This window comes from Ambystoma mexicanum, chromosome 10 (assembly GCF_040938575.1).
Source record: "Ambystoma mexicanum isolate Mex_15411 chromosome 10, UKY_AmexF1_1, whole genome shotgun sequence".
NCBI lineage: Eukaryota > Metazoa > Chordata > Amphibia > Caudata > Ambystomatidae > Ambystoma > Ambystoma mexicanum.
The window spans coordinates 1,566,060,366-1,566,085,345 of NC_090932.1; the positions used below are offsets into that span (position 1 = coordinate 1,566,060,366).

The 24,980-nt window shown below is 48.4% G+C and overlaps 1 protein-coding gene across 1 annotated transcript in view; it reads right to left on the minus strand.

Moving 5' to 3' along the window:
• GGT5 (gamma-glutamyltransferase 5) overlaps window positions 1–24,980 on the minus strand; it is a 395,684-nt gene that overhangs the window by 155,165 nt on the left and 215,539 nt on the right. The window contains exon 3 of the mRNA XM_069619874.1: window positions 17,419–17,514. Within this exon, the coding sequence (XP_069475975.1) occupies window positions 17,419–17,514 (96 nt within the window). The remainder of the gene's footprint in view (window positions 1–17,418; window positions 17,515–24,980) is intronic.

The following is a 24,980-nucleotide window of genomic DNA, read 5'->3' on the forward strand; positions in this document are numbered from 1 at the left end:
CTTACCTCTGGTGGTGTGGTGGGGTTCCGAATTGGCGTCATCATGTAGGTGCTCAGAGGGTAGGCACTGTCCCCTGGGGAGGTGAAATTGGTTGTCATTAGTGGGGTTTTCCCATTTCTCAGTTTTTGACATGCATGCATGTGCAGAGGCATTTATACTCACCAATTAGCCATGTGTCGCCATGTCGGCCAGCTTCCAGGTCCCGGTTTAGGGGTGACATTCTGAATATGAAACTATCATGGCTGGACCCTGGATAGTTGGCAGATACTGAGGTGATGATTCCCTTGGCATCACATACAACCTGCACGTTGATGGAATGCCAGTGCTTGCTGTTCTGATAGATATGCTCAGTGGCCCTGGGTGGACGTAGAGCCACATGGGTGCAATCAATGGCACCTAGGACTTTGGAGAAGTGTGCCACCCTGTAAAATTGCTGGACAACAGCCTGCCTTTCTGCAGGTGTTCTGGGCATGTATATGTGCCTGCGGACTGAGGGGCGTGCAGTCATGATGGCCAACACCTGGTGTAGGCAGCGTGACTGCATGGCCTATGACACACCCCCCACTATGGCACTTGTCCGCTGAAATGAACCAGTAGCCAAGAAGTGCAGTACATTGAGCACCTTGTCCAAGGGGCTCAGTGCTTGCGAGCATAGGGTGGGTGATGTGAGGTCATCCTCCCACTCCCTCACCAGGACTAGGATTATGTGTGGTTGATACCTGTACCTCCCATACACCTGGTCATCAGGCATCCCAAAAAGGCTGGTCCTGGATAAAAGAATGCGGGGCCTGTCTATCCTCCTCCTCCTGCGATGCCCCACGACCACTGCTGCGAGGAACGGTATATTCATCGTAGCGTCGAGCTTGTTTGTTGTTTGCACGCACTTTTATGCTGCGCGGGGCCGCTTATGCCTGCTTCCTGCTGACGTACGTGTTTCCGGATTAGCGTGTCTTTTTTGGCACACGGCTTTCCCCTGTTCGATTCCATGAATACGTGTTGTTAGCGCGCGTGTGGGCATTGCGAGCATTTACCTCCTGTACTTGCCCCGTAACGCCCACAATTTCACACATTGTTCCCCATTCCGCGTGTTCCACCCCATGCTCCGCCCACTTTTCTTGTGTGCGCTACACTGTGTGCGCTCTCCCTTTGCGCTTAGCGCATGCCGTTTAGTGACGTGTGTTTGATGCTGGAAATGCCTTGGAGGGACAGGGCCTCCCTGTCCTTGTCCTGTAGTCCTTTTTCATATTGTGTTCTGTGTTGTTTTCTGCCCAGGAGTCCATGTGGGACTCCTGGCAGTGCAGCTCTACCTAGTTTTGGTTTGGTGTACAGACCCATGGGATACCCTTATGGCACCCATGGGTGGGGGTGCAACCCTGTGCCCCTAGTGTATTTTTTTGGGCACCTGTGTGTGACCCACAGAGCAGGGTATAGCTGGTGGCAGCACCATGCTGAATGTGACAGGTGCTCTGAGTGTCCTCCATTTTGGGATACCCAGGCCCTGCCATTGGGATCAGTTGATTCCTGATAGGAAACAAGATGGCCCCTGTGGCCTCTTGCTTTCTATTGCCTGTTACCTTGTTTTCCCAAAGTCCTGGGAAGCCCTGACTCTGTCCCTTCCCCCTGACTGGCTGTTGGGTGGAAGTTCCATATATGGTGTTGTTGTGAAGGCCCAGCTAGACTGACTGGAGCCTTCCCAGTGACTGTATGTTGTGGGTACCTCCTGTGGGTGGGACCTGGGTGAATGGAGTGTGTGACCAATATACACTCCTTGTTGTGGTTGTCTGGTTTCTGGCATGAGAGACAAAGACTGAGACAGCCCTGCCCGAAACTGGCCTGAATGCAGTGTGTAGTGTTGAATGGCTGGGTACTTGTCCCAATCCACATTCCTTGTTGTGAGTGTCTGAAAGGGAGGAGTGTGGCCTGAATGCACTGTGTGCCTGATTGGCTGACTGACTGCTTGAATGCCCTTCTGTATGATTGGCTGCTGAGTGTGTGCCAGCAGTGTGGATGAGAGACAGAATAGTATATCTGGGGACCTCTCACCACTGGTAGTTGTTCAGAAGCTGAGTCTCCACTCAAGAGTAACTGGAACTGCTGATCTTCGACGTCCAGCTGGAAGAAGAAGACTTGCTGCTGCATTTGCTTCGACCGATCCGAAGGCTGCCGAAATCGTCGAAGACTGACCCGAGAGAGGGCCTGGTAAGGCGCGCTCTTCCCGTGCTCCGAGGGACCATCGAGCACCACTCCATCTTCGCCAAAGCGCCCTGGAAGTCAGACCCTCGAAAGGCTGCCGACCCGAGACCGCCGAGGAGATCGAAGTGAAGCACCCGGACATCGCCGCCGTCGAAGTCCATTGCCGTCGACCAGGGTTCGCAGGTCTGTGTAACCGCTGGAGGCCCGTCGAAGTTGTGTTGCCCAGCCGTGGGAACCACTTGACGCCGTGCCGCTGACGACCGGAGCTGTCCGCTCCTTGCCTAAGAACATTTGAATCGAAGGACTCCCTCGTCCGCACCGTCGACCGCTTTATCCTGCCGGAGAAAGTCGAGGACGACCAACGCGCCGAGGAGTAACCTGCCGGTGGGTTTCCCGCCACCCGAAGACCACAAAGACTCGAACGACTCGACGCCCTTGCTGGGCCCCCGTCTCCACAATCTTTGCGGTCCAGAACAATTGTCATCGAGGTGCCCCGCACGCCTCTGCCTTGCAGGACGCCAACGCTCCATCGTCGACGAGCACCGCTTGGATCGAAGCTGCTGCCTCATCGACGCCGTTCTACCCTGTTTGTCGACGGACGTTCGACGCCCCGTGTCTCCCGCTTGAAAGGGAAGGCATTCAAGAAGGGCCGTCGATTCCCCGCCGCCGAACGCTGAGTTCCTCGACGCTTCTCGATGCCTCTCGATGATCCGTGACTCCCGCTTGAAAGGGGGTCGCTCAAGAAGGATCTGTCGATGCCTCTTAGAAGAACTCGACTCCACCAGGTACATTCGGGGGGGTAAAAACATTATAGGAGGGAATAAGACTTGCAGAACAATATATGGACTGGGCTTGTGCTATATCTTTATTTTACAGGTTGCCCTGGTGGGGGGATCTCCACACAGGACTGTGTCTAGTGGTAGGGGCCAGTATTCTGCCTATTGCTCACCCATCTTATTTTCTCTCCTCTCTCTATTGCTGGTTTCACTCTATTGATCTGTGTGACATTGTTACAGTATTGTTGATGCACTTTAATGAGATCTAATACAAAGGGTGGTACCACTTTAGAATTGTATATATTTGCCATTGTTGATTTTCCTAAGTACAAAGTGAGTTATTATGATAAGTGTACATAACCTTGAATATTGATTATATAAAGACTGTGTTCTAACCAATACAGTGTGTGGACATTCCTTTGTGGGGGCTTGGGGACTACACTGTACTTAAGAACCAGCCTGCATCACCTCCTGAGAAGCTAGGCCTTGATTGCTCGACCATAGCTACCGAATAGAGAATCTAGGCTGGGGTCCTCTGTGCCTCCCCTCTACCATATAGAGAGCAGAAGTACAGACCACCCCCTACCAGTCCTTTACAGCTGGTGGCAGCGGTGGGATGCTTATGGTTTTAAGAATCAGTGTATAACCGTGCCACTTACAAAATATCTGCACTTTATTAAATTAAGGTTTAGTTCTGTACAGGATAACTGCATTACAAACAATGGAGTCTACTGCAAATGGCAAATTGACTCGGATGAGCTTGGAGGCTCTCCAGAGTGCTTGTGAAGCCAGGCAGTTAGACTTTGTGGATAAGTCTAGGGCTGAGCTGATAGCTGCCCTGGTGGACTACCAGACTGATGGTGAAACTCTTGATGAGGGGGGGGAATGCAACCAATGAGGACTCTGCCCCTGGGGTTTCTGCTGAATCTGTTTCTGGGAATGCCGCCATTCCTGCTGCCTCTGTTCCAAACCCCAGCAATTCCTGGGAGCTTGAGTTATTAAGGATGAAATTGGCCTTTGAATACCGCAAGTTGGAAATAGATGCTGAACTTAAGAAAGAGGAGTTGGCTCAACAAGTGGAGCTCAAGAATAAGGATCTTGAACTCAGAAATAAGGACCTTCAACTCAAGAGCCAGGACACTGAATGTCAGAGAATCCAGCTAGAGAAAGCTAGAGTGGCGACTTCAGCTAAAACCAGTCAGAGTGTCAGGTCCCCAGCCACCAAGTTTATGAAAGATTTGGTTGGTGTATTTGTGGAGGGTTCAGATATCCTCCAATGGATTGAAGCGTTTGAAATGGCTTGTGCGATTCATGATGTTGATAAAAGAGATTGGGCTAAGTGTTTGTTAAGCAGAGTGCCTCAAACTGGATATGACTGTATTCTGAGGCTGAGTGTTTAAGAAAGGGGTCAGTATGAATGTATGAAGTCTGCTTTGATTGCCAAGTTTGGCAAGACACCTACCCAATACCTTAAAAGGTTCAGGGATTTTAAGAAAAGAGAGAATGTGTCTTGGGTTGACTGGGTGAGTGCTGCGCACATCAACATGATGGGGTGGATTGATGGATACAAGGTTAAGACTTTTGTTGAATTGTCCCACCTCTTGTTTTTTGAGCATTTTACTGAAGCCTGTTCACTAGAACTGCGTCAGTATGTGGCTGACCAGAACATTTTGGACCCCTTTAAGCTGGCTAGGTTGGCTGACAAGTGGGTCTCCCACCGGGTGTCCCCTAAGGACTCCAGTGGGAAGGACAAGGACAAAGAAAAGGGGGCCTCTCAGAAAGCTGAGGAGTCCCACAAGCAGTCACAGTCAGGTAAACCTAAACCTGCCTCTCCCAAGACCCAAAAATCTAGTGGGGATAAGTCATCTGTGGGTGGGAACAAGAGTAGTGGTCCACCTGCTGCAAAGCAGGCTCCCAGTGGTTCCAGTACCGTTCCTCACACTCCTGGCACTTGTTGGGACTGTGGGGCTCTGGATCACAGAAGGGGTGACTCCAAGTGTAAAGGTAAGGCACTTGGAGTACAGGCTGTCAGCCTGACCTACCCTTACCCCGTGTCTGAGGTGGAGGCCACTGTCCTCCCCTCCTCTACCGGGATCACATTTGGTGCTCCGGTAGAGATTTCCTTAGTGTCCCTTGGGGCCTGGGACCAGTATGCAGAAGTACTGGCGACTATCCCACAGAACACCCGTAGGTTTTTGAGAAGTGTCCTCTTGAATGGCCAGCCTTCTACTGGTTTGAGAGACACTGGGCAAGCACGACAGTGGTGGACAGGACCCTGCTCAAGCCAGAGGACTATGTAGGTGCTCCTCTGAGAACCACCAGGTTAGCTGGTGGGCCTCCCAAATTATCGCCTGTAGCCTTAGTCACACTCATGATTGGAGACAAGACAGCAAAGCTTCCTGTCCTGATTCAGGACAATGTCCCTGCTAACATTCTGTTAGGAAATGATCTAGTAGAGTTGGGGTTGATCTCGGATGGTCTCCCCATGACTACTGCTGCAGTCACTAGGTCACAGGTGACACCGGGTCTGGCTGTGAGTCAGGTACCTAAGCCAAAGGCGAGGCCTAAGGCAAGAAGAAGGAAGACCAAGAAGGCCACCTCTGTGGAGGGAACACCTTCTCTTCCTGCTGTTCCGACAGCACCCATTGGGATCCATGCTCCGGACGGGCTGGGTCCAGTGGAAAACCCAAACTCAACTCCTGTGGGAGAAGAGACAGAAGACTCTCCTGTGGGAGAGGTTCTCAACCCGGAGGATCATCCTGACCTTCAATGCTTGTTAGCTGAAGGGGGACCCTCCCGGGCAGACTTCTGTAAGGGACAGAGAGAGTGCCACTCTCTCGAGGGACTGAGGAAACAGGCCCTGTCCCAGGCACAAGGAGGAGTGCCTAGGACATTCCGGATTTATTGGGAGGGTGAGCTCCTTGTTAGTGAGCCCACTAAGCCTGAACCTGGTGCCCTCAAGAGGTTGGTGGTACCCCAGGTTTACAGGCCCTTCCTACTGCAGTTGGCGCATGAAGTGCCCTTGGCTGGTCATCTTGGGACCAAGAAGACTAAGCAGAGGCTCTCTGCCCATTTCTACTGGCCACGGATGGGAGTAGAGGTGGAGTCCCACTGCAGGACCTGCCCAACTTGTCAGTTGTCTGGCAAGACTGGAGGCAGTGTCATTGCCCCACTGCAGCCATTGCCAGTGGTTGGCACACCATTTGTGAGGGTGGGCATCGACATCGTCGGTCCCCTTGACCCTCCCACTTCAGGTGGACATCGGTTCATCCTGGTCTTGGTAGATCATGCCACCAGGTACCCTGAGGCAATACCCCTTCGGACTGTTACTGCCAAGGTGGTTGCCAGGGCTCTCCTGGGCATTTTCACCCATGTTGGATTCCCCAAGGAGGTTGTCTCTGACAGAGGATCCAACTTCATGTCTAGTTACATGAAAACCATGTGGAAAGAGTGCGGGGTAACCTACAAGTTCTCCACCTCTTACCACCCCCAGACCAATGGTCTGGTTGAGAGATTTAATAAAACTCTCAAGGGCATGCTAGGGGCTTTGGAAGAACCCCTAAGGAGGAAATGGGATCTCCTCCTGCCATGCCTGCTGTTTGCTTACAGAGAAGTACCTCAAGAGGGTGTTGGTTTCAGCCCCTTTGAGTTACTCTTTGGACATCCCGTGAGGGGGCCCCTCGCCTTGATCAGAGAAGGCTTGGAAGCCACCCCTCCAGGTCCCGCCAAGCAAGTGGGGGACTATGTGTTAGGCCTCAGACGGAGGATGACACAGATGATGGGTCAGGCAACAGCAAATCTCAAGGCCAGCCAGGAATTGAATAAGTACTGGCATGACCTTAAAGCCTCGCAAGTGGATTGGACTCCGGGACAGGAAATCCTTGTGATGGAGCCTACCAAGCCTAGAGCTTTGGCAGACAAGTGGACTGGACCCTTCAGGATCATCTCCAAGATGGGCGAAGTCAATTATCTGGTTGACATGGGAACCTCTGGGGTAGCCCCTCAGGTATTCCATGTCAACAGGCTCAAGCCTTTCCACCGGCGAGCAGAAGTCTCATGTCTCTTGCTAGCTTCAGGGCAAGAAGAGGATGAGAGTGAGCCCCTTCCTGATTTGCTGCATAGCAACCCTTAGGATGGCTCAGTGGAGGGAGTACATCTCTCTCCGGATTTGACAACAGAGCAACAGAGGGCCTGCAGGGCTTTGCTCCAACAATATGCCTCTCTGTTTTCACTGACGCCAGGCCTTACACCATGGTGTAGGCATGAAATTGACACTGGTGACAGTGTGCCTGTCAAAAGCAGGTGCTACGGTATGTCAGATACCGTCAAGAACCACATCCAGGCTGAGGTCGCCAAGATGTTGGATCTGGGTGTTATTGAACCCTCAACCAGTCCCTGGTCCAGTCCAGTGGTCCTTGTCCCCAAGGCAAGTTCCCAGGCGGGTACCAAGGATTAGAGGTTCTGTGTGGACTACCGAGGAGTCAATGCCATCACCAAAACTGACGCGCACCCATTGCCCAGGGCTGATGAGCTCGTGGACACCATAGGTGCTGCCAAATTTGTGAGCACCTTTGACCTTACCTCAGGCTATTGGCAAATAGCTCTGACGGAACATGCCAAGGAAAAGACGGCCTTCTCAACACCAGAGGGACTCTACCAGTCTAGGGTCATGCCTTTTGGGTTGAAGAATGCCCCTGCCACCTTCCAGAGATTGGTCAACCATGCGCTCAGTGGGCTGGAAGCCTTTTGTGTGGCTTACTTAGACGACATTGCCGTCTATAGTTCCACCTGGGAGGAGCATTTGACACATCTGGATAAGGTGTTGCAGGCCTTGAAAAGGGCTAACCTCACTATCAAGGCCACCAAGTGCCAGATAGCTCAGGGGAAAGTTACCTATCTTGGTCATGAGGTAGGAGGGGGTCAAATCCAACCTCTCTCCAGTAAAGTACAGGATGTACAGAACTGGGAGACTCCCACTACTCAAACCCAGTTGAGAGCCTTTTTGGGCCTCACTGGGTACTATCGCAATTTCATGGCAGACTATGGAACCATAGCTGCACCCCTGACAGCTCTAACTTCACCCAAACAGCCTAGGAAGGTTAATTGGACCAAAGACTGTCAGAGGGCCTTTGATGGCTTGAAAGAAAGTCTGTGTAGGGCACCTGTGTTGTGTGCGCCTGACTACAGCCGACCCTTTATCGTCCAGACGGATGCCTGCGACACCGGAATTGGAGCTGTCTTGTCCCAGTTAGACGACAAAGGGAGAGAACATCCTATCATATTCATCAGTAGACAACTCAAGGGTAGAGAACTTAGGTGGGCTACTGTTGAAAAGGAGTGTTTTAGCATAGTTTGGAGCCTTAGGCGTTTTATGCCCTACCTTACAGGATCTACCTTCAAGGTCCAAACAGATCATAAGCCCCTGAAGTGGCTTATGCAGATGAAGGGTGAGAACCCGAAACTGCTCAGGTGGTCCATTAGCCTGCAAGGACTAGACTTCACCATAGAGCACCAACCAGGGAAGAGTCACGATAAGGCAGATGGCCTTTCCAGAAGGTATGTTGACCGTCTGGATGAGGGTGTCTATCCCGTGGGAGATTAGGCACCCTCCACCTCAGTCTGGGGGGGGCGACTGTGATGCTGGAAATGCCTTGGAGGGGCAGGGCCTCCCTGTCCTTGTCCTGTAGTCCTTTTTCATATTGTGTTCTGTGTTGTTTTCTGCCCAGGAGTCCATGTGGGACTCCTGGCAGTGCAGCTCTACCTAGTTTTGGTTTGGTGTACAGACCCATGGGATACCCTTATGGCACCCATGGGTGGGGGTGCAACCCTGTCCCCCTAGTGTATGTTTTAGGGCACCTGTGTGTGACCCACAGAGCAGGGTATAGGCTGGTGGCAGCACCATGCTGAATGTGACAGGTGCTCTGAGTGTCCTCCATTTTGGGATACCCAGGCCCTGCCATTGGGATCAGTTGATACCTGATAGGAAACAAGATGGCCCCTGTGGCCTCTTGCTTTCTATTGCCTGTTACCTTGTTTTCTCAAAGTCCTGGGAAGCCCTGACTCTGTCCCTTCCCCCTGACTGGCTGTTGGGTGGAAGTTCCATATATGGTGTTGTTGTGAAGGCCCAGCTAGACTGACTGGAGCCTTCCCAGTGACTGTATGTTGTGGGTACCTCCTGTGGGTGGGACCTGGGTGAATGGAGTGTGTGACCAATATACACTCCTTGTTGTGGTTGTCTGGTTTCTGGCATGAGAGACAAAGACTGAGACAGCCCTGCCCGAAACTGGCCTGAATGCAGTGTGTAGTGTTGAATGGCTGGGTACTTGTCTCAATCCACATTCCTTGTTGTGAGTGTCTGAAAGGGAGGAGTGTGGGCTGAATGCACTCTGTGCCTGATTGGCTGACTGACTGCATGAATGCCCTTCTGTATGATTGGCTGCCGAGTGTGTGCCAGCAGTGTGGATGAGAGACAGAATAGTATATCTGGGGACCTCTCACCACTGGTAGTTGTTCAGAAGCGTTCAGAAGCTGAGTCTCCACTCAAGAGTAACTGGAACTGCTGATCTTCGACGTCCAGCTGGAAGAAGAAGACTTGCTGCTGCATTTGCTTCGACCGGTCCGAAGGCTGCCGAAATCGTCGAAGACTGACCCGAGAGAGGACCTGGTAAGGCGCCCTCTTCCCATGCTCCGAGGGACCATCGAGCACCGCTCCATCTTCGCCGAAGCGCCCTGGAAGTCAGACCCTCGAAAGGCTGCCGACCCGAGACGGGACCGCCGAGGAGATCAAAGTGAAGCACCCGGACATCGCCGCCGTCGAAGTCCATTGCCGTCGACCAGGGTTCGCAGGTCTGTGTAACCGCTGGAGGCCCCTCGAAGTTGTGTTGCCCAGCCGTGGGAACCACTTGATGCCGTGCCGCTGACGACCGGAGCCGTCCGCTCCTTGCCTAAGAACATTTGAATCGAAGGACTCCGTCGTCCGCACCGTCGACCGCTTTATCCTGCCGGAGAAAGTCGAGGACGACCAACGCGCCGAGGAGAAACCTGCCGGTGGGTTTCCTGCCACCCGAAGACCACAAAGACTCGAAAGACTCGACGCCCTTGCTGGGCCCCCGTCTCCACAATCTTTGCGGTCCAGAACAATTGTCATCGAGGTGCCCCGCACGCCTCTGCCTCCAGGAGCACCGCTTGGATCGAAGCTGCCGCCTCATCGACGCCGGTCTACCCTGTTTGTCGACGGACGTTCGACGCCCCGTGTCTCCCGCTTGAAAGGGAAGGCATTCAAGAAGGGCCGTCGATTCCCCGCCGCCGAACGCCGAGTTCTTCGACGCTTCTCGACGCCTCTCGACGATCCGTGACTCCCGCTTGAAAGGGGGTCGCTCAAGAAGGATCTGTCGACGCCTCTTCGAAGAACTCGACTCCACCAGGTACATTGGGGGGTAAAAACATTATAGGAGGGAATAAGACTTGCAGAACAATATATGGACTGGGCTTGTGCTATATCTTTATTTTACAGGTTGCCCAGGTGGGGGGATCTCCACACAGGACTGTGTCTAGTGGTAGGGGCCAGTATTCTGCCTATTGCTCAACCATCTTATTTTCTCTCCTCTCTCTATTGCTGGTTTCACTCTATTGATCTGTGTGACATTGTTACAGTATTGTTGATGCACTTTAATGAGATCTCATACAAAGGGTGGTACCACCTTAGAATTGTATATATTTGCCATTGTTGATTTTCCTAAGTACAAAGTGAGTTATTATGATAAGTGTACATAACCTTGAATATTGATTATATAAAGACTGTTTTCTAACCAATACAGTGTGTGGACATTCCTTTGTGGGGGCTTGGGGACTACACTGTACTTAAGAACCAGCCTGCATCACCTCCTGAGAAGCTAGGCCTTGATTGCTCGACCATAGCTACCGAATAGAGAATCTAGGCTGGGGTCCTCTGTGCCTTCCCTCTAACATATAGAGAGCAGAAGTACAGACCACCCCCTACCAGTCTTTACAGTGTGCGCCCGCGTTTCGCCACCCACAGATTTGGCGAACATCCCAGCTTTTACTAGCGCAGCGCATTCCATGAATCGATCAACGGCTGCGTGCACGGCTTTTGCACACGTGCGCTGTGGTTTTTACGCTTGCGCTCCCCTTTTCGGCGCACATTTATTCCATGAATTACCACGATAGTCATTTTACACATGTACAGATGCAAAAGAAACGCAAGCAGACGAAGTAATCTTGAGGCTCGCTTTTTAGTGAATAGATTGTGGCAAGCGCCAATATATATAAATATATATATATATGCATATGGACAAATAAAGGATGGATGTTTCCACTACGCATTATAGAAGTGCTGGACAGCTGCAAGAAGGCCTAATTTCTAGTATGTCGCAGTTAAAAAGCAAATTTAATTACAAAGTGAATCTCAGCAGACAAGACTGGATGAGCCAAAGAACCCAAGGTCTTATCAAACTGGAGTAAACTGACATTCGATACAAATCGTGTGAAAGAACAGAACTCCTGTTCAGAAGGCATGAACATAACAAGGAAGATGTCAGAGGTCTATTAAAAAATAGAATTAAATGCACTAGATGCCAGATTCCATGGTCTCCAGTCACATGGAAGCATGAAGTTGGACGAACGCACGAGGGCAGAGCGTGCTTTCACTCCCTGAATTTCTCAGAGTTAAGAACACTCTCAAGGCCGAGCTTCAAAGCCTAATTGACAGTAGACCACTGAGGTGATGATGGATTGATATGCTAATTGGTGGGAAGCAATGGTTAAGGTGAGCTCGCCAGCACCTGGATGGCCAGCCTGCATGCTGCTAGACGTAGATCGCAAAGTACTGACAGAGGTTAGAGTGCCAACAAATTGCGTATATAGGGGTGCTATAGTTGTGTAAACCAGTGGGACGTTGTGTATTTAGTGACGTTCATAGTGGTCATTTTTAGGGGAGGGCTTAGTTGCCCTACCTGATGTTAAGTAACCAATCACATACCCACACTTTTTTAGACTAGTATGGATCGTATACTTAGATGTTCACTCAGAGCCGATCACCCATACTCATAGGTTTTTGTAGTTTGCCACGTAGGTTGACGTTGGTAATGACGTAGGTCAACATCATTGATGGTGAGTTTTGTGTATACATTCTCAGTTTTTTCTTAAATTCATTGAGTAAGAGGGTCGAGCAAATTCGTTGATGTTCATTATGCTCCCTGTTTTATATAATTGATATTAAAACAGTCTTCCTTTTGCCAACTACCTGAGTCGTTTTGATTATTGATGTATGAATCAGAATCTGCATCCCTGTTCATCTCCAGGGTAATTGCTACTCATCTTAAAGGGCTGGTTATCCAGTTCAAGTCCATTTCTGAGGAGACTTAGTGTTACACACATGTCAAGGGATCTATACAGAGTACTCATAGTTGCAAGAAAGACATCTCCTTTGCCAGAGTTTCCAGACTAGAAATGGCTAGTGGTTATGTCCCGTCAGAGCAGTGTGTTGGACCATAAATACACCCTTTCAGGGAGTACCGATTACTGAGCATGATTGGTTCTCCAGCCTCATTCCAGGATCGTCAGAGATGGTAGAGAATATGCTGTCCTAGTCTGCCCATGCGTTGACCTGCAGTAGGGCGGCCAGTGATCTGGATGATCTGCTGTCCTAGTCTGCCCATGAGTTGACCTGCAGTAGGGTGGCCAGTGATCTAGAGGATGTGCTGTCCTAGTCTGCCCATGCAGTGACCTGCAATAGGGCAGCTAGTGATCTGGAGGATCTGCTCTCCTTGTCTCCCCAAGGGTTGACCTGCAGTAGGGCAGCCAGTGTTTTGGAGGATCTGTTGTCCTAGTATGCCCATGCGTTGACCTGTAGTAGAGAAGTAGTGATCTGGAGAATCTGCTGTCCTAGTGTGCCCAATGCATTGACCTGCAGTAGGGCAGCCAGTGATCTGAAGGATCTGCTGCCCTAGGATGTCCATGTATTGACCTGCAGTAGGGCAGCCAGTGATCTGAATGATCTGCTGTCCTAGGATGCCAATGCATTGACCTGCAGTAGAGCAGCCAGTGATCTGGAGGCTCTGCTGTTCCAGTATACCAATGCATTGATCTGCAATAGGTCAGCCAGTGATCTGGAGAATTTGCTGGTCTAGTATGCCCATGAGTTGACCTGCAGTAGAGCAGCCAGTGATCAGAAGGATCTGCTGTCCTAGTCTGCCCATGCATTCACCTGTAGAAGGGCAGCCAGAGATCTGGAGGATCTGATGTCCTAATCTGCACATGCCATGATGTACAGTAGGGCAGCCAGTGATGTGGAGGATCTACTCTCCTAGTCTGCCCTTGAGTTGACCTTCAGTAGGGCAACCAGTGATCTGGAGGATCTGCTGTCCTAGTCTGCCCATGAGTTGACCTGCAGTAGGGCAGCCAGTGATCTGAAGGATCTGCTGTCCTAGTCTGCCCATGCATTGACCTGTTGTTGGGCAGCCAGAGATCTGGATAATCTGCTGTTCTAGTCTGCCCATGAGTTGACCTGCAGTAGGGCAGCCAGTGATCTGGAGGATCTGCTGTCCTAGTCTGCCCATGAGTTGACCTGCATTAGGGCAGCCAGTGATCTGGAGGATCTGCTCTCCTTGTCTGCCCATGGGTTGACCTGCAGTAGGGCAGACAGTGTTCTGGAGGATCTGCTGTCCTAGTATTCCCATGCGTCGACCTGCAGTAGGGAAGCCAGTGATCTGAAGAATCTGCTGTCCTAGTATGCCCAATGTGTTGACCTGCAGTAGGGCAGCCAGTGATCTGAAGGATCTGCTGCCCTAGGAAGCCCATGTGTTGACCTGCAGTAGGGCAGCAGTGATCTGAAGGATCTGCTGTCCTAGGATGCCCAATGCGTTGACCTGCAGTAGGGCGGCCAGTGATCTGGAGGCTCTGCTGTTCTAGTATGCCCATGCATTAATGTGCAGTAGGTCAGCCAGTGATCTGAAGGATCTGCTGCCCTAGGAAGCCCATGTGTTGACCTGCAGTAGGGCAGCAGTGATCTGAAGGATCTGCTGTCCTAGGATGCCCAATGCGTTGACCTGCAGTAGGGCGGCCAGTGATCTAGAGGATGTGCAGTCCTAGTCTGCCCATGCAGTGACCTGCAATAGGGCAGCTAGTGATCTGGAGGATCTGCTCTCCTTGTCTGCCCAAGGGTTGACCTGCAGTAGGGCAGCCATTGTTTTGGAGGATCTGCTGTCCTAGTATGCCCATGCGTTGACCTGCAGTAGAGAAGTCAGTGATCTGGAGAATCTGCTGTCCTAGTATGCCCAATGCATTGACCTGCAGTAGGGCAGCCAGTGATCTGAAGGATCTGCTGCACTAGGATGTCCATGTATTGACCTGCAGTAGGGCAGCCAGTGATCTGAATGATCTGCTGTCCTAGGATGCCCATGCATTGACCTGCAGTAGGGCAGCCAGTGATCTGGAGGCTCTGCTGTTCCAGTATACCAATGCATTGATCTGCAATAGGTCAGCCAGTGATCTGGAGAATCTGCTGGTCTAGTATGCCCATGAGTTGACCTGCAGTAGAGCAGCCAGTGATCAGAAGGATCTGCTGTCCTAGTCTGCCCATGCATTCACCTGTAGAAGGGCAGCCAGAGATCTGGAGGATCTGATGTCCTAATCTGCACATGCCATGATGTACAGTAGGGCAGCCAGTGATGTGGAGGATCTACTCTCCTAGTCTGCCCTTGAGTTGACCTTCAGTAGGGCAACCAGTGATCTGGAGGATCTGCTGTCCTAGTCTGCCCATGAGTTGACCTGCAGTAGGGCAGCCAGTGATCTGAAGGATCTGCTGTCCTAGTCTGCCCATGCATTGACCTGTTGTTGGGCAGCCAGAGATCTGGAGAATCTGCTGTTCTAGTCTGCCCATGAGTAGACCTGCAGTAGGGCAGCCAGTGATCTGGAGGATCTGCTCTCCTTGTCTGCCCATGGGTTGACCTGCAGTAGGGCAGACAGTGTTCTGGAGGATCTGCTGTCCTAGTATTCCCATGCGTCGACCTGCAGTAGGGAAGCCAGTGATCTGAAGAATCTGCTGTCCTAGTATGCCCAATGTGTTGACCTGCAGTAGGGCAGCCAGTGATCTGAAGGATCTGCTGCCCTAGGAAGCCCATGTGTTGACCTGCAGTAGGGCAGCAGTGATCTGAAGGATCTGCTGTCCTAGGATGCCCAATGCGTTGACCTGCAGTAGGGCGGCCAGTGATCTGGAGGCTCTGCTGTTCTAGTATGCCCATGCATTAATCTGCAGTAGGTCAGCCAGTGATCTGGAGAATCTGCTGTTCTAGTCTGCCCATGATTTGACCTGCAGTAGGGCAACCAGTGATCTGAAGGATCTGCTGCCCTAGGATGCCCATGTGTTGACCTTCAGTAGGGCAGCCAGTGATCTGGAAGATCTGCTGTCCTAGTCTGCCCATGAGTTAACCTGCAGTAGGGCAGCCAGTGATCTGCAGGATCTGCTGTCCTAGTCTGCCATGAGTTGACCTTCAGTAGGGCAGTCAGTGATCTGGAGGTTCTGCTGTCCTAGTCTGCCCATGAGTTGACCTGCAGTAGTGCAGCCAGTGATATGGAGGATATACTATCCTAGACTGCACACAAGTTGGCCTGCAGTAGGGCAGCCAGTGATCTGGAGGAGCTCCTGCCCTAGTCTGCCCATGAGTTGACCTGCAGTAGGGCAGCCAGTGATCTGAAGGATCTGCTGCCCTAGGATGCCCATGTGTTGACCTGGTAGGGCAGCCAGTGATCTGAAGGATCTGCTGTCCTAGTCTGCCCATTTATTGACCTGCAGTCGGGCAGCCAGAGATCTGGAGAATCTGCTGGTCTAGTCTGCCCATGAGTTGACCTGCAGTAGGGCAGCCGGTGATCTGGAAGATCTGCTGTCCTAGTCTGCCCATGAGTTGACCTGCAATAGGGCAGCCAGTGATCAGACGTTTCTGCTGTCAAAGTCTTTCCATGTGTTGACCTGCAACAGGGCAACCTTTGATCTAATATTTGTTGTAAGTAGTTGATCCAAGATGGTGGCAGATAGCAGGACATCTGCAATTAGGAGCAAGCTCACGGAATCTGTGCGTTACAAGCAGGCACCCACCGCACTGGAACACTGATTTGTTTTTGAAGAACTTCCAGATCATGGAGTATTCAGGGGGAAGCTATGCCTTGCTACTTTAGCCTCCCAAAGCGCTGGAGTCCAAAACACCTGTAGAGCCAAAGGTCTCAGACCCCTGCTCCAGTGGAATTACAAGAAATGCTGTCCACAATGACTTTCTGACACAGCTACTACACATCCAAGGCCTTCCCTAACAATGACGCCCCCCTGTAGGGATGGGCAAAATTGCCCAAAAATGTGCCCCTTCGTTTTTATGCCCATGGGTCGACATCTTTGATTTTGGCTGTGTTCAAACACAATTCCTTTCGTTCTATGTCATGTGATCACTTTGTCCACACTTCACATGGACAACACTGGTGAGATAGTTCAGCTAGTGCTCGCTGCCGCCATCTGTGTGAGATCTGCAGGTCACAGGTTCGAATCATGGCAAGATCAGCGCAGCCTTTCATCCTTCAGAGGCCGATAAATGAGTGCCAACTTTTTATGTAAATATGTTGTATGCACAGGGCTTAGGCGTAAGCGCTATATCAATCATTATCATTAACATGAACACCGCCTATACACCACGGGGAATATGCCACCTGCCTGCATCTCCATCCAGGCCCCCCACCCACGGCTGTCCATTTTTGGGGGTCACCAAACTCCCGCCTTGGGCCCTCCTTCTGCTTGCTGTATTACATTTTCCGGGACCCCGCCCCCCTCCTCGTATTGGCATGTCTATTGCGTGCCCCACCGAACCCCCGCCGAAATTCCCTCGTTCCCGTATCCCAGAAATAATGCCAAACAGGAGAGAAAGGTTGGCATGAATGTTGCCTCACCGGCGAAGTGGAATTGTAGGTGCATTCTGCCAATTACGCTGTGGCGGGAGGTATTTGGCCTGACCCTGGCTTCTCGACTCTGCCTTCACATCCCATCTGGTGGTTGCTTGACAAGGAAGGGAGAGACGGGGGCTGGGCTCTCTGAAGAAGTATTTTATGATTTTTATTCACGTAATTTATTTATAAAAATGCCCTGTCGTCCTCGGGCCTCGGGTCGTGGGGGGGGGGTGGGGGAGTGCGGTGGGGTCTCACCTGTCCTTTATGAATAAAACCATGTACCGTTTTTGAACGAATAAATGATCCATGAAAAGACCTCTCGCCCGGCTAGAGAGAGACCTGCCTCCACCAAAGGAAGCCTGTGGAGGTGGTGCACCTGGTTGATTACTTACTCACTCACTCACTCACTCACTCACTCACTCACAGCTTAATGCACTCATTGCCGTACAGTACTCACTCAGTCCCTTACTCATATTCAAGAGCCATCAGCTTCAGCTGAGCTTACCTATATTATTAAATGAAGGCTGTTTGCACCGGCTCATTAGGTTTGCTGGTGTCCCCTCTGGCGCCGTCTCCCGGGCATTGATCACCTCAACGACTCCTAGGAACAAAATGGAGATGAGTGGTTCAGCTCCTTCCACTAGACCAGGCATCTGCAGCCTTTGGCACGCAGATATTTTGGACTACCACTCCCATCAGCCCTAGTCAGCCTAGTAAATCCTGAAGCATTGTCAGAGTTGTAGTTTAGAACATCTGCAGACCCATGCACTAGACCAATGCTCATTGCATCTGCAGACCCATGCACTATGCTCATTTCATCTGCAGACCCATTCACTAGACCTATGCTCATTGCATCTGCAGACCCGTGCACTAGAATTATGCTCATTGTATCTGCAGACCCATGCACTAGACCTATGCTCATTGCATCTGCAGACCCATGCACAACCTATGCTCATTGTATCTGCAGACCTGTGCACTAGAATTATGCTCATTGCATCTGCAGACCCATGCACTAGACCTATGCTCATTGCATCTGCAGACCCATGCACTAGATCTATGCTCATTGCATCTGCAGACCCATGCACTAGACCTATGCTCATTGCATCTGCAGACCCATGCACAACCTATGCTCATTGTATCTGCAGACCTGTGCACTAGAATTATGCTCATTGCATCTGCACACCCATGCACTAGACCTATGCTCATGGTATCTCCAGACCCATTCACTAGACCTATGCTCATTGCATCTGCAGACCCGTGCACTAGACCTATGGTCATTGCATCTGCAGACCCATGCACTAGACCTATGCTCATAGCATCTGCAGACCCGTGCACTAGACCTGTGCTCATTGCATCTGCAGACCCATGCACTAGACCATATGCTCATAGCATCTGCAGACCCTTGCACTAGACATATGCTCATTGCATCTGCACACCCATGCACTAGACCTATGCTCATTGGTTTCATTTCATGGAAATCAAAGATGGCTTTGAACAATCCCTTTGTCAGATTGAGTGAGCGAGCACAGCAAGTACACCTTTATTTTCCAGGGAGGACGGTCTAGTCGGAAGGCTCTACAACAATATTTTTTTTTTTTTTTTTTTTTTAAATGTTATGTTTGACTTGTCAAACTTTTCATTTTTTTTTTTTTTTTCCCCGTTTCCTTGTGCTCTTCATGCTACTACATCATTTTTCTGTTTGTTCTTTTACAGTTCTTTGTTGATTTCGATCCAGAATTTGATCACTGTGATGATCAACCAATGGTTGTTTCCTTGGAGCAGCTTTGCCCATCGCTCTTCTGTCGTCATTTGTTGCTCTGAGATTTTGAAGAAGTCTCTAAATATGTCACGTTTATTTTTTAGCTCTGGGCACATCATGATTAGATGGAATAAGGTTTCTTGCTCCACTGGGTCTTTACAATAACGACAGATTGCCGAGATGCTACGTGTTCTATCTATCAATGACAAGTATTCACGCGTGGGTAGGATATTCAGACGAAATCGTAAAAATAAGTCGCGAATTTTCACACTGGGAAATTGAAGTAAGTACGGAGGCATCTCATTGATAGCTCTTACTTCCATAGCGGTGTTTAGATGTCTTTTAAATTTCTTCTGATCTTCTGTTGTTCTTATCCAGTCATTTTCTTGTACTTTCCGTTTGGCATATTGAGGTCTGTTTCTCAGCATTTCTTCAGTAATGCCTTCATCTTGCATATTTCGTTTGATCTCACTTATCCACTTTGTTAACGCTGAAATTTGGAATGCATCTTTTTTTTCTTTGAAAATTTCCAGTGATGGGATGTTTTCTTGCGAAATGATTTTTCTATATAGGTCCATTTGTTTCCAAAGTACAATGGATTGGATAGATTGGAGGGCAAGTTCATATCGAATTCTAGAGATTGGTAAAGATTTCGGCAGAGCAAGGGTTTTCCTCCAGAATATAGCTTCATATCTTGGCCATTTCAATAGATGTTGATTTATCAACGATTCGCTCGCATAAGTCAGGATTGGAATGACTTTTTGCTTATACAATAAAGTTGTAGGTTTTACTGTATATGCACCATATTTACAGTGAAAGAAGCGGCCTTGTCTTGACAACGATATTGCCTTTTCTTCGATATTTTCTTGCCATTCTTTTTCGTTCTTAGATGGGTTTATTATTACACCTAAATATTTTATGGATTTGGTTGCCAGAATGTTTTTGTGTTCTAGGCAGAGATTTGGAGTCCTTTGCTTCTTAGAGTTTTCAGTTATGAGTTTCATCATTTTGGTTTTTTCTGTATTGATTTGTAGATCATTTTCCTTCATGAATGTTTGCGTTTTGTTCAGTGTTATTTGTAGACCTTTCACCGTTTTGTCCAAGATAATAATATCATCGGCAAATATTAAAGTTTGGATAGGTTCACTATTTATCTTCGGTGGATTTGCCGTAGTGTGTTGAATATTTCGTTCAAACTCATGGGTGTAAAGATTGTAGAGGCAAGCAGCTAGTGGACAGCCTTGCTTGAGCCCATTCCATGTGAGTATTGGTGCTGTTGCCTTTCCGTCATTTGAGAGGCGAACTCTAATTGACGTATTCGAGTATAGTTGTTGTATTGGTTTCAGAATGGCCGGTGGGCAACCCCATGCAGCCAATTTGAACCATAGAAGTTGTCGGTTGACTAGGTCAAAGGCCATTTTTAAATCTATAAAGATTGCGTATACCTGCTGTACTTTTGTAAATGCTTCGTGTTTTATCATGTTCAGCAGCAGAAGATTAACGTTGGTGCTTATTTTTGAGACAAAACCGGTCTGTCTTTTTGCTTGTTTACCATGGTGTATGGCCCAATCAGTTAATTTTTTCTCAAGATAGCCTGCAAATAGTTTGCCCAATGGGTCTAATAGTGCTATCGGTCTGTAGTTGGTAGGGTTTTTTCTATCTCCTGCCTTGTAGATTGGTATTAAAACGGCTGTCGACCATGTACGGGGAATCTCATTCGTCTTTTCTATCAGGAGTAAGAGATGTGAGAAAAATTTGGCCCAGTGTTCTGGATTTGCTTTAAGGTTGCTGTTAGCCAGCCCATCAGGTCCTGGGGCCCTAGATGAATTCAGACTCCTCATAGTAGTGGTGATATCTTCTATATCCCATTTTAGGGTCCAGGGTTCAGTGTCTTCTTGTAGACTTGAAGCTGGATGGAGTATTGGTTTCTTATATAGGTTTTGATAGTGTTTAACCCATATATGTGATTCCACCTCTTGAGTCAGGGTTTGCTTTTTCGATGTGTTGTTCATCAAGGACCACAACTGTCGCGTGTTTTTTCCACTTAACGCTTTCAAGAGTTCTTCTGCATCATGTTGTTTCGTTGTCATTTTGTATGCTTTCATTATGTGGGCAAATTTTTGATTTTCTTTTTTTATTTCAATTGCATTATTTCCTTTTTTTTTCTTTATTTGTCGGAGTTGTTTGTAGTGTTTCTTTTTTTCTAAAAAGATTTTAAGGTTGAAATAATGAGTATGCAACTGTTTGGCTCTTTGTTGATTTCTTGATGTGGATTGCTGATATTTCTGTAAGATCCAGCCATAGTTTAGTTTATCTTGGTCCTTCATCGCTGTGTCTTTAAATAGGTTAGTTAAATCTCGAGCTTGATGATCTTTAATTCTAAGGCGATTCAACCCGTTAGTTATTTCAAGTTCAGGAAGATTCAAACAATGATCGCATGAAGGTTCGACCGGCCAGGAGATGAAGATTTGACGATGATCGCTATTTGAGTTTGACACATTCGCAGTGCGATTTGTGATTTTCCGAATACCTTCTGTTGTGAAGATATAGTCAATTATTGTGTTGGAGTTTTCTCTTGACCAGGTCGGCAACGGGATGCCTTTTTCGTTGGTGGATTGCACGCTTAGGCAAATGTTGCGTAACGTCATTTCGTTGATCCATTTTCTCGCTCTCGATGACATTTCGTTAGGTGCCAATTTCTTTCCTTCTTTATCAAAGAGGTGGAAGTTGAAATCTCCTGCCAGAATGATTTCGTTTGTGCTATTACTGATATTCAGTCCATCGATTTCCTCACATATAGAGTCGATGAATTTGTTGTCAGACATAGCTGTAGGGTTCCAGTAGATGTTAAAAATCGATAAACGCGTATATTTTGCAGTATAAGATGTATTGGATTTCTGTATTGACGGAATGTTGATGGTTAGGAATTGGGCCCATGGGTGGATTATTTTACTTTGCAATATACGCCATGTGAGTTTTATTTTTGTTAGTATGAGCATTCCTGAGGCTGGTCTTCCTTGTTGAGAGAATATGGCTGGATTCGTAAATGATCTATAACCGTCGCACACCACTTCCTCTTTCAACCATGTTTCCTGGAAACAGATGATATCGACTTCTTCAAGTGTAGATGTCTCGTTTTCTAGAAGATGTCTGTAACCCCTCGTGTTCCAGGAACATAAGGTTGTATGAGGGTTCAGTGAGTCTTTTCGTTGTTATAGGTACGTTTTCTTTGTTCTGTGGTTCACTTCTAGATTAGTGCTGGTTCTTGGCTTTTTATTTTGGTCGTGTGGTCTCAAACTTAGATCGTTGAGCTTTGGTCGCCCTTCTTGGATGGTGTATTGTCTGTTTCGTTTGTTGAATATATTCTTGCTAAAAATTTGTAGCGTTCTTGTTTTTTTTTCTGCCATCAAACGAGATACCATTATTTCCTCTGTTTGAAATCCCAGAGTCGATAGGTGATGTTTATTATCAATGACACATTGCATTGTGTCGTAGTTTGAAAAATCAACGTGGGCTTCTTCCATATATTGCTTGTTTGGGAATATGATTAACTCAATGTCTTCCGTTTTTATGTGGGACAATTGTGGGATTGCCTTAAACAGGCGTAGGGTATTGGATCTATTTAAGATGACAGGAACTTCAGTGCTTGAGTTGTTCGGAAATATGGCCAGTCGATATGCACATGATGCATTTGACGGATTTTTAAAGATTGGTCTCGAGAGTTTAGTTGTTGTATGAATCGGCGTGTGACCGTTGGTTTCTATGGGTCTTTCTGACTCATCTGCTGGCCATTCTTCTTCAATTGACACTGTCGAATATGCCAAAGAGATGTTGCTTTGGTGCACATTTTCGATACTTTCGCTCCGAGTGCAGTCAGATATCGAATTTTCATATTCATCTATTATAATGTGGGATTCATCTTGAGAGTTTATAGAAATGGGGTTGTAGGCTCTTCTGTCATCTTCTGTAGAGATGTCTGTCAGGTTACTTGAGTTTGCAGATTTAATTCGCGATTCTTGTCTGGTTAAGTCTTTAAGTCTCATTGACTCGTTAGCATGTGGCATAAAATTTGTAGTTCTATCTCTTTGTTCCAGGGTCGAGGATGTTTGTTGGTTAATTGCATCTATGAGTATATCTAATGGTTCCATCGTTGATTGGTTGCCTTGAGGTGTAAGATTTCGAGCTTTATCTTTTTTTCCAGCGATTGGAATTGGATGTGATAGAGTAGACTGATTATTTGGTAGAGGTTTTCTGTTGGTCTTTGTTTTTTCATTGTTTGTTTTCTGCGCATTTAGTACCTTTCGCAGAAATGCACGTGACCCGTTTTTAGCAGGTTTTTTGGGCTTTGGTTTATTCGATGAGTCCTGTCCCACTAGTCCTCGTTTTGAAAGATCAAAGATATCAAATGGTGTGCAAGCAGGAGGTTCGGTGGTGTTTTGCCACACAGACACCAGGGGTTGTGGCACTGGCACTGGATAGGGTTGATGGTCATATTGTGTCGTTTGGTCTATTTTCCTCATGTTCAGGTTCGATTGGTTGTCTGTCTGAGTTTGTTTAGTGGTCCATTGTAGGGTCGTTGGTACTTGTGCAGATTTTTTTACTTTATCATCTACTATTTTTTTTGTGATAATTGAGAATGTGTCCATTAAATTTAGTTTGTCAGCTCTATCAGCTCTTGCCACTTCGGCTAATCTATTTTGCCATATTCTTGACGATTCAGCTTCATATTTTAGTCTTTCTTGTATGGAGTTTATAAGGGATTCAAACTGCGTTTGCTTGGTCAAGAGCATTGCTAGCAGTGTCGCTTGATCCTTGATAGAATCAACCATCGCTTCTTCAATTTTTAAAAAAGGAATCATAGCTGTTGATAATACTGCTACCAGAGTGTTTTGGAGATCTAGCATCGTCGTCGGTATTCTTTGTTGGTATTCTGTAGGATTACTTCTATTCCCCAGGTTCACTCCGATGGACGAATTGTTTTTATTTGGATTGTTTTCCAAGGGTTCATTCGTAGGTGAAACGGTTCTGGGTGAACCGATTGGGGTAGATGTCTCCATTTTTCCGCTTTGTTTTGGCGTAGAGAATCCGCCAAACACCTCCTTTATTTTTCCTTGTGAATCCATAATCGCATCAATTTCTGTAATGTCGAGAGATAAACGGGCAATTCTTGCTTTGAGTGGATTTGTGGGCTCATCATTTCTCATAGCAGTCGGCAGATGTGTTGTTTGCCATTGCCGTTTGGCTGCCCTTGCACGCTCTTGTAGCGGTGTTTGGTAATGAGCTTCTAATCTCAGATTTTGACCTTGCATCTCTGGAAGTGATACTGATTTTGTAGCATCACGTATAGGGTATATGTGTTCCGGATGGGACGTGGAAGGTGTGACCAAACGTATGGTTTTTATGTCTATTTTGCCAGATGCAGGTGTGTGTGCTACATGTTCAGGGTTGTCCAGGCTATCCTGGACTTCAGGTTTAACTTTATTTTTATTATAAGTATTTGGTGTCTTAGAAATATTCAATATGGTTTCATCCAGATCACGTTTGATGGTCATATTTTGTGTAGATACTAACGATTCGTCCCGTTTACCTTGTAGCCTTGTTCGGGGCCTTGTGGTTTCCATGTAGACTTGCGATTCCTATCGCCGATCCAGCCGCAAACAGCAGAAAACAGCCTCGCCCTTTTCTCCACCGCGGGCTTCTCGCCACAAGGGTGACGGAGTGCTGGTTATGTAGGTACTTCCTGTAGGCGTGTCACACGGACGTCAGGTGACGCTTGTCACGTGATGCGGGAATGATGGGTAAGCACGCCGCTCGCTTCAACTGCTATCGGCTCCTGCCAATAGACTTACGCGAGTTGGAGCGGCGCTTCGCCTTTCCTTGGGTCAACAGGTAAGATTCAGGATCGAGTGATCAATTAGTAACTCAGCCGCACAGCAGAAAACAGCCTCGCCCTTTTCTCCACCGCGGGCTTCTCGCCACAAGGGTGACGGAGTGCTGGTTATGTAGGTACTTCCTGTAGGCGTGTCACACGGACGTCAGGTGACGCTTGTCACGTGATGCGGGAATGATGGGTAAGCACGCCGCTCGCTTCAACTGCTATCGGCTCCTGCCAATAGACTTACGCGAGTTGGAGCGGCGCTTCGCCTTTCCTTGGGTCAACAGGTAAGATTCAGGATCGAGTGATCAATTAGTAACTCAGCCGCACAGCAGAAAACAGCCTCGCCCTTTTCTCCACCGCGGGCTTCTCGCCACAAGGGTGACGGAGTGCTGGTTATGTAGGTACTTCCTGTAGGCGTGTCACACGGACG